The sequence below is a fragment of the Anomalospiza imberbis genome, chromosome 8, assembly GCF_031753505.1.
Source record: "Anomalospiza imberbis isolate Cuckoo-Finch-1a 21T00152 chromosome 8, ASM3175350v1, whole genome shotgun sequence".
Taxonomy (NCBI): domain Eukaryota; kingdom Metazoa; phylum Chordata; class Aves; order Passeriformes; family Viduidae; genus Anomalospiza; species Anomalospiza imberbis.
In genome coordinates, this window is record NC_089688.1 from 25,738,745 (window position 1) to 25,750,186 (window position 11,442).

At 50.3% G+C, this 11,442-nt stretch overlaps 1 protein-coding gene across 1 annotated transcript; it reads left to right on the plus strand.

Moving 5' to 3' along the window:
• Positions 1-1,187: 1,187 nt before the first annotated feature.
• DUSP5 (dual specificity phosphatase 5) lies at positions 1,188-11,251 on the plus strand. The gene is made up of 4 exons (XM_068198023.1): positions 1,188-1,753; positions 5,912-6,054; positions 7,463-7,682; positions 9,476-11,251. The coding sequence occupies exons 1-4, from the start codon at positions 1,360-1,362 to the stop codon at positions 9,874-9,876; spliced, it is 1,158 nt and encodes a 385-aa protein (XP_068054124.1). The 5' UTR covers positions 1,188-1,359; the 3' UTR covers positions 9,877-11,251.
• The last annotated feature ends 191 nt before the right edge of the window (positions 11,252-11,442 follow it).

Sequence of the window (11,442 nt, forward strand, 5' to 3'; positions counted from 1 at the left end):
TGCTTCAAAACCAGTAGTTGCCATTCTTTCAATCAGCTTGAACGTTCTCTTTGCACAGTCTCTTTCATGCTTCTCTGTTTCAGCTGCAGGCAATTTGAGGCAGGGATGGCACTTCCTGCCTGCTGTTGAGGTGAGCATTCTTTCAGGGCACCATCAGAATAAATGACAGCCTGCTCTTAGATAGCTCTACTGTCATCTACCTGGGCTTCAATGAGCCTGACTGGAGTTCACCCTTTTGCTTAACTTCTTCTAGGAATTTCCACTCATCGTTTTGGTGCCTTTACAAAACTACAATGAGAGGGCAAGTGCTAAATTTCCTAATTCTTGTGCGTCTTAGTGTCATGACGTCTGGACACAGGCACAGTCAGCAGTGTGTGGTGTAAGTCTTGCAAGTCCTTGAGACACAATCTTGCAGCCACAGGGAAAGGGACCCTCCACTCAAACAGCCATACCAGCAATTTCTGTGTTGCAAGTGGCCCTCTCATCCTTGTCCCCATTGCTTCAGAGCATTCACTAATTTTGCAGAAAAGGCACATCTTGCTTTGTCTCAGTCTACTACTCTTTGTTTGTTCCTTCGGCTGTAAACCTTGGGCTCAGTAACAGCATCCTCGGGGTTGTTCCCCAGGCAGTTCTCGCTGATCACTCGGTTGTCAAAGCTGCCTTAATGCAAACCATGGCCTAAGCAGGGGACCCAGCTCTTTCCGAGGGGATCTAGGAGCGGGCATCTCCCATCCCGCGAGCAGCAGAGGTCTCGCAGGCAGGTCTGCCCGGGCTCAGGCTTTTCTGGGGGTGAGGATATACAGTGAGGGGGGAATAAAGGGAACTGAAACTCCATTCGCAACCTGGTGCGAGAAGCCTGCCCTAGCGCTGCCCTTCCTTCTTCCTTCCTTCCTTCCTCCCTTCCTTCCTCCCTCCCTCCCTCGTCCCCCCGGCACGCTTCCCTAGTCTCCTGACGCTCGGGGGAGGGGGCGGGGATGATGTCGGGATGAGCCCCAGCCGATGAGTGGAGAATGTTTGCAGCGTTTTTCAGCTTCCTCTGCCTCCGATGCTGACCTACCGCCGGTAGGGAGGGAGGGGATCCCCGCCAGGGGGCGGCGCGCGGGGCGGGGGATGCCCATGTTTGGGAGGCGGGCGCGTCACTCCCCTTATTTGGGCAGTGTCGTCACGGCCCGGCCTCCCATTCATATAAATGCCCGGCGGCGCCGGCCGGGATTCCCTGCCCGGGCTCGGTGCGGCCCCGCGGTGCCTCCGTCCCTCCCTCCCGTCCCATCGCCGCCGGCTCCGCGCTAGCACCGGGCATCCTCCTACCGCTTTCTCCGCTCCTGCCCCGGCTGCGGCGGGGCGCGACCCTCGGCCGGCATGAAAGTCACGTCCCTCGACTGCCGCCAGCTGCGGAAGCTGCTGCGGAAGGAGCCCTCCCGCTGCCTGGTGCTGGACTGCCGGCCCTACCTGTCCTACTCGGCCTCCTGCCTCCGCGGCTCGCTCAACGTCAACCTCAACTCGGTGGTGATGCGGCGGGCCCGCGGCGGGGCCGTGCCGCTCCACTTCGTGGTGCCCGACGCGGCGGCCCGAGCCCGGCTGCTGCCGGGCGCCGAGGGGGCGGCGGGGGCTGCCCGCCTGGCGGCCGTGGTGGTGCTGGACCAGGACACGGGCCACTGGCAGAAGCTGAAGAAGGACAGCACGGCCCAGATCGTCCTGAACGCCCTGCTCTCCAGCCTGCCGGAGGCCGGGGCCAGGGTCTGCTTCCTGAAAGGTGAGAGGGGTCGCGGGGAGCCGACGCACAGGGGCTGGGGGAGAGCGGCGCGGTCGACCCTCAAAACACCCCTGGTTGGGGGCGGCCCCGAGCTGCTCCCGTTCCCTCTCCTTCGCCCTGCAGTGAACCTGATTATTGGTGGAGGGCAGGGAGGTAACACCGGGATTTTGTTTCTTTTCCACCCACTGGAAATAAATCCCGGATAGACTCTGCGGGCTGAGCCGAAATGCCTTTCCGCTCACCCCCACCACGCGTTTAAGACGCCGAGGGGAAAGCAGAGAATATCAGTAAAGAACAGCAAAAGTTGCAGATTATCAAAGGGGGAGAGACATCGGCACTGCGTGGGAAACAAAATCAGCCCTGCGGATATGAGGAGAGACGAGGCCACCGCTACTCGCTCTCCGCCCGGTGACACACGGACGCCCGTGTTGGGCGCCCGAAACTCTGGGACCGATGCCCGCCCCTCCACCGAGGGCAGAGAGGTTTCTCTCCGTCGGGCACATCGGGACGCTGGCAGGGGTAACCTAGAGGCGAAACTCCGGGGCTCGTCGGGAGACAGAAATACCTCACGTGTATTACAGCCCTTCGATTGCGGTTCTTTGTTTTCCTTCCGTGTAACCCGGGCTAATAAAACGATAAATAGCATAGCGAGCATAGCAGCCCGCCCTTTCCCTGTCCTTCCGCCCCTGCCTCCCCCCACTTCTGGCAGCTCCTTTGTCCTTCTGCCCTCTCGGTTTTCTCAGCGCAGCTCCCACCCGCTCTGGGAGCGGGGCCGTGCCCGCTCCCGCCCCAAGCCCCGCACACTCCCGCAGCGGCACCACGCCGAGCAGAGTTCCTAAAGACCCCCTTGCCATAGCGTGAGGCCATAAAAGGGAGGGGAAAACCAGGAGATGTTTCTTGAATAAAGCCTGCGCCTGTGCTCTAAAGGGCCAGGGTTAATTCACTTTTAATAAGTCTTTTATCACTACTTTTTGACCTGAGGTACCCAGTTTTAAGCCTTCTGTAACGACCTCTCGCTGGGGCAGAGGCATCTTCAGCCCGTGTATTGCCTGGTACCGAGATAGGAGGATGTCCCCTGGCTGTTTGCCACCATCCTGGTTCTGTCCAGCCACTATCAGCCTTTGCTGGATCTGACAGTCACCCAAAAGCACAAATTCTGCTACTGGAGGGTGGAGATATTGGCACTGTGTCGTTCAAATCTTTAGGGACTACACTAAACTAGAGATGAAGAAATATCTTCAGGGTCACGGTGGGAAGTCTGTGGTAAACTAGGGGCCGAATTAAGCTCTGCTGACTCTCAAACTGCTTTTTTGGCCACACGATCATCCTTTTCTCTTCATGTACCAGCCCCACACTTTGAAGTGGTGACTGTGGCTGTGGGCAGTTTATCCGGAGTGAGGGGTTAGTGTAGGCTCTGCTCTGTACATCTTGTGAGTTGTGAAGCGTCTTATCTTGAAAGCCTGTTGTTTTGAGGCTAAAGACATTTCCTCTCAGTGTATGAGAAAGTTTCCTGCTTTTCCTGCTGCAGTTTCCTTTTGCTTTTCTGGAAGTGCTTAGGGCTGCAAGTTCAGGCCCATGACTCAGTGGGCAGCACTGGTGATTCACTGGGGCCACAGACCCCCAGGAAGCTCTTGTGGCCTGGGGGAAGATCCTTGGCACAGTGGGGATATAAATCACCCTGGAACACTGTTCTGATCAGGAGAAAGGGTCCTTTGGAGGCCTCTGCTACCAACTTTGCAAATAATAGGCTGTAAAATCACCAGGAAAAATCCTCCTTGAGGTTTCCCCTTATATTCCTGTTCTCCCTGGGCATGGAGAGCTGGGAGGAGGTGTTGGCTACTTAAGTGCTAAGGGGGTCTCGTGGAAATAAGATATGAGGAGGTCATCAAGACCACCAGGTCATCAAGATGCTGAGGATCTGATCCCAGAGAGAGAAGCTGGAACTGAGTCATTGCATGCCAGGCCCTGTTCCCTCCGCTGCTTTCTGGCTTGCAGGGTCACATCTTTCATCTGTGTAGGTGCAGTTTCACTCTGGGTGAGCTCAGCCACAGCATGGTGAGAGTGATTGTGTGTCAGGGGAAAAAAAAAGATAAAATAACAGATCCTCCCTTGGCGCTGATAACGATTCTATTACTTATCGATTAAAAGGGAAGTGCAGCTCAGCTCTCCATGATGAGCAACCCAGTATTTGCAGAAATGACCTCAGGGAAGGTAGGTTGAGTGGGGAGGGGGAAGAGAGGAGATTGCTGGAGGATGGGATGAGCAGATGACTCACTGTAAGAATGGCCTGCAAATATCCTGATCCCCAAGGCTTGTAATTAACCATTCACCAGCTGCATGTGTTAACTGCCCCAAGAGACACGAGACTTGCATGTCTGTTCAAACACACATGCACATTTGGCTCGGGCAAATTTCTGTGTTCATTCAAGTGTAAAAACAGCAACATAGGGCATAAATGGGGATCATGGCTATGTATATAAACTGGACATACTTTTCCTATTCGATGGCAAGGACTGGGGGAAGATAAGGTCAGCTATGCAAAACAAGAGGATTTAAAAGTTCACCCCATGAAGGGCAGTTGGAGATCAGGGAATTCTGTAGAGCTTCTTGTGTTTGTTGTTTTTTCACACAGTGAGTTGCTAGGGATATAATTTTTTCAACCCAGTTGTTGCAGATATCATTTTATCAAACACCTCCCACCACCGCCATGTTCTCCACGGTCATTTGACTGCTTGGACCACTTTCTCATGCTGTGAGCTCTGGGATGAGCTGGCAGAATGTGGCCGGGGGTAGGAGGAAAGGTGCAGGTGCTGAGTATCTGCTGTAAAGTCACTCTCCTGCCCTCTGTCATGGAAAACAGATTTTCATCACATTCAGCGGGCTTTGGATCGTGCGGGCCACTTGCAACATGAGGACCCCACGGCAGGAATGAGTGGGTGACAGCAGCACGTCATGAATTTGAGCACACAACTGCTCAAACATTGCAAACAGATGAGACACCGGCATTGCGGGGCTGAACTGTCAGAGGTGGCTGTACCAGGCAGCCCTGGCAGTGACGCTGGTGGGGGTCCTGCAGCTGCTCTGATCCTCAGCACTTCCCTGGTTTCAAAATCCTTCCTTGCACCCGGGCACCCACACCGACACAGCTTATCAGGGTGAAACAGTTGCAGGTGAATGAATCACAAGCGGGAGGCTTTGCCTTCCAAGCCTTGTTTACTTGAGGGCCACACTGAAGGATAATTGAATGTGGCTGTTCAGGAGCCATTCATTTCTGCTCTGAGAAAGCACAGGTGGCAGACATGTGGCACACTGCTGACCTTTCCAGGCTGCTTCTGCTACCTGACTTATTCAGGTACTTTTTGGAGATGATGTTCTTCCATGCAGAATATTCCCAGCCTAGAAACAGGCAACAATTTAGCTGACGACAAACTTTGAGTAACAATGTAATAATAGGATTAATTCCTTTTCATTAGCGGCACATGGAATGAAATGAACGCAGTGCTTAACTGTGCAGAATAGCTCATGTGGGGCTTTTCAGTTGTCAAATGCTGTCACAGGATTTCATTAAGTTTTATAGCTGTTATTAAATAGATTGGTTTCAGTGGGACCATCTTCATTACTTCACTGTCTTCATGCATTGTGGTGATTAATGAGACACATGCAAGCATCCCCCTCTTGTGTTTATGTCCATTTAAAAATGCAAATAAAATATTTTGTGTGTTGTCATAGTGAATATATTAATGACAGGTTTAGAAAAGGTGACCCTGAGTACAGAAATCTTTGCCTCAAATGCTGGAATTAGTGGTCACGTATAAAACCTGGGGGAGGGAGTTTAGTCCCCAGTGTACAGGAGTTAATGGTTGCTGGACCCAACAGTATTACATTTGCTAACAGCTTTAATCTGGATTCACTGGGTTTTGGCAAGTTAATAATTGTCAGTGGTATCAGAGGTTTTTCCTTGGGTGCCCAAATTCTTTTAAGCAAACGCATTTTCCCAGAGGAGCACTATCCTTCGTTGACAGTCCCCTGGTGCTCATTGCTGGGCACTGCTGTCCCGCTGAATTGCCAGTGCTGGAGCTTCGTTTGTCCTTCACTTGAATTAAACCAGTCCATGGGAGGGCAAATATTCATATTTTCTTCTTTTTGTTGTTTCCCTAGGGGGATATGAAACCTTTAACTCTCAATATCCCGAGTGCTGCGTGAATGGAAAACTCATTTCTCCAGAGAGGACAGAAGCAGAGAGAAACCTTGCCAGCCACTGTGAGAAGCAGAGTGCCAACCACAAACCTGCTTACGACCAGGTGTGTGTCACGGCTGTGGTGGGTGACCCTCCCCTTGGGAATTCTCCCTGCTGCCACCGGGCTCTGTTGGAGGCTGGCAGGGTGTCAGTGGGCCTGGTGCTGCTGTGGGCTGTGAATAAGTTGTCACAGTCCAGGCTGACAGCCTGTGTGCTGAATAAGTTGCCCTTGTGTGTGGCTGGTCGGCATCACCTCCACCTGGCTTCAAAATTAGGCAGAAGGAGGCAAAGCACTGTATCTAGCCCCCCAAACTGTATTTATGAACTCTCTTATCACACACCCAGGCAGCATGAGCTGTCAGCAGCTCACTCCTCCAGAGGAGACTGAGAATGGGCAGGGGAGAGGCTGCCAGGAGTGTCACTTTTCCATCGGACAGTGGGGCACATTTTGCCCATGACTCCTCTGAGATCTCAGGAGGAATTTGAGGCTGGCAAGGGGCCAATGCCTCTGAGAAGAGAGACCCACCATTGGACTGGGGAAGTGGGGTTTCCACAGAGGAAGCCATCCTGTGCCCACCCAGCCTGGGGATTGTGTGTGCTCCGAGATGTCACCCTGCGGTCAGGAGCTTCCGCCAGGGCGTGCATTTCCTGCTGCTCAGGGGAGTCCCTTGTGATGCCTCTCTGCTCTCCAGGGAGTACCTCCTACCCCAGGCGTCCTCCTGCCACCTTGGCTGGCTGTCAGCTGTCCCCGATGCATGGGAACCCACCCTGTGGGCAGTTCAGGGGGAGTGGAAAGGCAGTTTTTTGCAGCTGGGGGGTGGCAGCAGCTCCTGTGCATCATGGAAAGTTACCTGCCAGCTCAGAAAGCTGTGTCAGATGGTGGCTTTTCTTTCACCATCTCGTCATCCAGCCTTTGATTGTGCTGAGGATGGAAGGAAGAACTGAGCTGACGTCTCAGAGTGGGTGATGCAGCAGGTGCTGTGCTCCAGAGAGGTGTGGGGTGAACGGAGATGGGGAGCCTATGTCCAGTTTTTTTGCTTTGTTTCACTTTTGGAGGTGTGACCAGAGGGGTAAAGCCCTGGCTGAGCCAAAGCAGCTTCTTCTTTTGTCCTAATCTTCATCCCTGCTGGATGTGGCTCCCTGCCTTGCCCCATTTTGGTAAAGCCTCAGTGGGAATGGGCACCACCTATGAAAGCACTTTGGGTGCGCTGCAAGGGGCAGCATTTTAAAGAAAACCACAAACATCCTGCACATTAGTCTGTTGGCTCTGACTTCATACCTTGCAGATGTGGACAAGAAAATGAAAACATTTTTCCTGCATGGGCTTTGTCACCGATTGATTGGCCAGCAGCACTGGGGTCCAAAAAAGTGAGAGAGGGAGGGAGCAGGCACCCACATGGACTCCCTTGGTTGCTCATGGGTCTCAGGACTTTTGAAAAAAGAATTACATGTTTCTGCTCCTTCCCTTCCAGGGTGGTCCAGTTGAAATCCTGCCTTTTCTCTACCTTGGTAGTGCTTATCATGCTTCCAAGTGCGAGTTTCTCGCTAACCTGCACATCACAGCCCTGCTAAATGTCTCCAGGAAAAGCTCAGAGTCCTTCAAAGACCAGTATTGCTACAAGTGGATCCCAGTGGAGGACAGCCACACAGCAGACATCAGCTCTCACTTCCAGGAAGCCATAGATTTCATTGGTAGGTACAAATGAACAAATTTTCAATTCTTTATGTATTTTAAACTCATTTAAAATGTAAAATCAATTAAAAATACATTTAATTAATTTTAAAATAAAATACACATAGAAGTCTACTGAATTTTGTGAAGGAAAAAAAACCCAGTTCCTTGGACTTGCATGCCACAGTCAGTAACCACCAGGTGAAGCAGAGTCAGCTTACTGCCTTACTGTGCTGAGATATCCCAAAGGTGGAGTCTTAGAAATCCAGTGTCCTCCCTTTATCACAGAGCTCTTTACATTCCTCCTTTTGATCATACTGGTATCTCACCCTTTAATCAAACACCCTAATGCAAAAAAATGAGGAGGCCTTTAGAAAAGTTTGTGCTATTCCATTTCAAATCTTCCTGTGTTCGGCTGAGTGGGTGACTGAACACGAGCTGTGCCAGGGAGCACAGGAGAGAGGATTCTCCCCGAGAAGCACAACATGGTTTTGTGGGGTGGAGAAGCCTTAGCCTGGGTGGATATCATGTTGAAATTGGTACTGTTGCTCCCCAGGAATATCCAAGAGAAAGAATAAAACACAGTTACAGACTCACTGGACTCATTGCTCAGCTGAGTTTGAGTCTTTCATCAGTGCAGGCAGAATTACAAAAACCTGACCTGAGGGTGCTCTCTAAGTCCATCCCCTTCCTGGACATCTCACACCTTTCAGGGAAATAATAATTTATGGCACCTTTCTGTTCTATCCTCAACCCCTTCTTATAGATGTCGAGTCACTTAGAAATTTCCCAGATTTTGAGGACAACTTTAATTTTCACTTTCTTTTAGAACTGGACATGTAGTGTAGATGCGGGGATGAGTCAAACCCCTGTCTTCCTTATTTTGTGCAGTAGCTAAATATAACTGGTTGTGGTGGCAGTCCCCTGGCAGACAATTGAAGGCAGGCAAATGATAACTTCCTCAGCTCTGTGTGTTTCCCTGGGCACTGCACTCACAGTTATCCATAAATTGGAAATTGAACATGTTGCTCAAGGCAATAGAGCAGAGACAAGTCTATTTTTTGAACAGCGTTTTTGTGTGGAAACGGCTTATTTTAAGTGCATTCTCTTTAATAACAATCATTGTGTTCTGTGAGTAACCACAGTGGCTCCTGTTGTGTAAAATGGGTGTTTTGCATAAGCCTTTTATATCCTGACTTAAGTCCAAGCATCCTTTAACCGGGCTATAATTAGCAGCTGCCTACCAGTGCCTGTGTGCTTTGTGGTGAGGCCCCAGGGACTGAGCTCAGCCTCTCCACCCAAGGGTACCTCCTAGTACTGCTGTTTGCTGCCAACTGGCCAAGCAGGGAGTTAGTATTTTGAAGAAAAATCCTGTTTTTCTAGCAAAGATGATGACAGCTCCTGCAGTTTTTGAGTGACCAGGTAGTGGGAGGGCTGGCCAGGCTTAGCTTTATACAACATCTTGAGCTGCAGGCAGAGAAATGCAGGTACAGCATTGCCTGCATCATAATGTTCTTGAATGTCAGTTGCTCCAAAAGAGAAGTAGGCACAAGGAAGGACACAGGTATGGACTTTCCTAAAAAGTGCAAAAATAACCAAATCAAGATCCACAGATTCTGAAGCCATGTTCAGGTCTGTCACAAGCTGCATTTTGTCCTCCTTGTATTTAATCTCCATGTCACCTTAGTACCCAAGAGAGGAGCAAGCCTCTCTTTGCTGGTAGACTGGCTGTGTCCCCCCCAGCACTGGGTGTGTCACAGTGTCCTCTCCATGCCCAACAACAGCTGATGTCTGCAATGGCTTTCCCCCCCAGATTACGTCAGGCGAACAGGCGGCAAGATCCTGGTGCACTGCGAGGCGGGGATCTCGCGCTCCCCCACCATCTGCATGGCCTATCTCATGAAGACAAAGAAGCTGCGCCTGGACGAAGCCTTTGATTACATCAAGCAGCGCCGGAGCCTGATCTCACCAAACTTTGGTTTCATGGGCCAGTTGCTGCAATACGAGTCAGAGATCTTGTCTTCCACCCCCAGCCCCCCTGTCACCTCGTGCAAGAGAGAAGCTGCATCTTTCTTTGCAGAGGAACTGACTTTAGGCAAAAGCTTTGAGGGCTCATGCTTCGCCTTTCCTACCTCAGTGTTGAGTTCTGTGCCCATCCACTCTCCTGTCCACCAGCTGAAGCTCAGCCCAATGACGGCATCTTCGTCCTGCTGAACACCGTGGGGAGCCTGGAGCTGGTGTGGTCCTGATCCAAACTGTGATCCCCAACAAGAACATTTCATGAATGTGCAATAGAAAAACTTCATCCACTTACTCTGAGATGGAGTGGTTGTCATGGGTCATACTTCCCATATGCTGTGACTGTAAGATGCAAGAGGTCTAAGCGTGGCAGGTTTTCTGAACTTTTATTGCTCTTTTTTTAAAAAAATACAAAGTGCTTTTTTAGGGTTTTAACCACACAATGTGCACCCATTACTGTATTTCCAGATTCCTGGGGAACAATGAGAAATCCATTTATTATGTTCTCAGTTCCCATCTCCTTCCAATCTTTTTGAAAAGACCCTTACTTAAAGTTTCTAGCAATAAACAGCAGCAGCAGGCAAGCAAGCAAAAGGAAAAGCACTACCTTTGCAACCACAGAGGTGGCAGGAATGAATATTTGTTCAAATCTTTCTCTGGCTTTCCTCCTCCCCTCTCCTGTGTCATGTTTCAGGTAGCAAAGGGCTGGAGTGGGGAGAGGGAGCACCTTTTCCAGGACACTGCTGCACAACCCAGGTGAACATCCCCTCTTGTGCTCCAGCCTCTGAAGTGTCAGGTATTGTCCACAGTGTAACTGGATACCAACCCCAACCAGTGAGTCCATTCAGGTGTGGCATTTCCTGTACTTCTGTATTCGCCTTTGTACTGGATGTGCTTTTAAGTAAAGCAGGGACTTAAGGTCTATCAGCTACCCTGCTGAGTTATTATCCTCCCTTCTGTTATTTAAGAACAGCCCTAGAATACTTGAATGTCTCAACAATCCTCATCACATCCACATCCCATCAGATAACACTGTAAAACACTGTAACTGCTGGACTTCACACCAAAAAAACCTGACAAGCTTTCAGCTCCAAAACAACTTTTTCTCCATCCCTTCCCAAGTGTTCCCATCGTGTATTATGTATGGTCAAGTGGTCTTTTTCAGTGTTACGTGACTTGCTTAGAGTGTGTGGTCACCTCTAGTCAGCCTCTGTCCAGAAAAAAAATATTTCTGTCTTGCTCACGTTGGCTTCCGTGTCCACAGGGAGTTCAGAATGAGTGTCTCTGTCTGTTGACCTTTTTAGTATTTTTTAATATGTAATATGTATGGGAAATGGCAATAATTTCCAGGAGATCTCATGAATGTGAAAAAAACCTGCAATGGTTTTTATGGTGTGTAAAAAATAATAAAGGAAAAAAAATGCCAGGAAAAGCGAGCTGTTTGTTTTACTTGGAGTGATCTGTGAGAGTGCTTTGGGAGAGCTTGGTGGCAGGAGAGGTCACCTGAGAAAAACACCATGGTGCAAAAGTGGTGTAAGAAGGTAGGAGAGACGGGAAAGTATCACTGTGCTGTGTGCTGAAAAGCCACCAAGGTGCATCACTACAGAGGGGAGAAGGTGAGGGGGAGGATTGTTTTAAACAGAATGACATGAGTCATGGTGGCGTCACTTCCCAGCAGCCGGGCAGGCACTTCTGTTTTGATTCATGCATGTTTTATATAAGATTTACCATCTTGCTGAAGATGAAAATCTGAACTGGGCA

Excerpts from the sequence above, each read along its gene's own strand:
- DUSP5 (XM_068198023.1), top strand. The coding sequence starts at position 1,360 with ATGAAAGTCACGTCCCTCGACTGCCGCCAGCTGCGGAAGCTGCTGCGG. Across the intron at positions 1,754-5,911 it reads CAGGGTCTGCTTCCTGAAAG|GGGGATATGAAACCTTTAAC; the intron begins GTGAGAGGGGTC and ends TTGTTTCCCTAG. Across the intron at positions 7,683-9,475 it reads GGAAGCCATAGATTTCATTG|ATTACGTCAGGCGAACAGGC; the intron begins GTAGGTACAAAT and ends TTTCCCCCCCAG.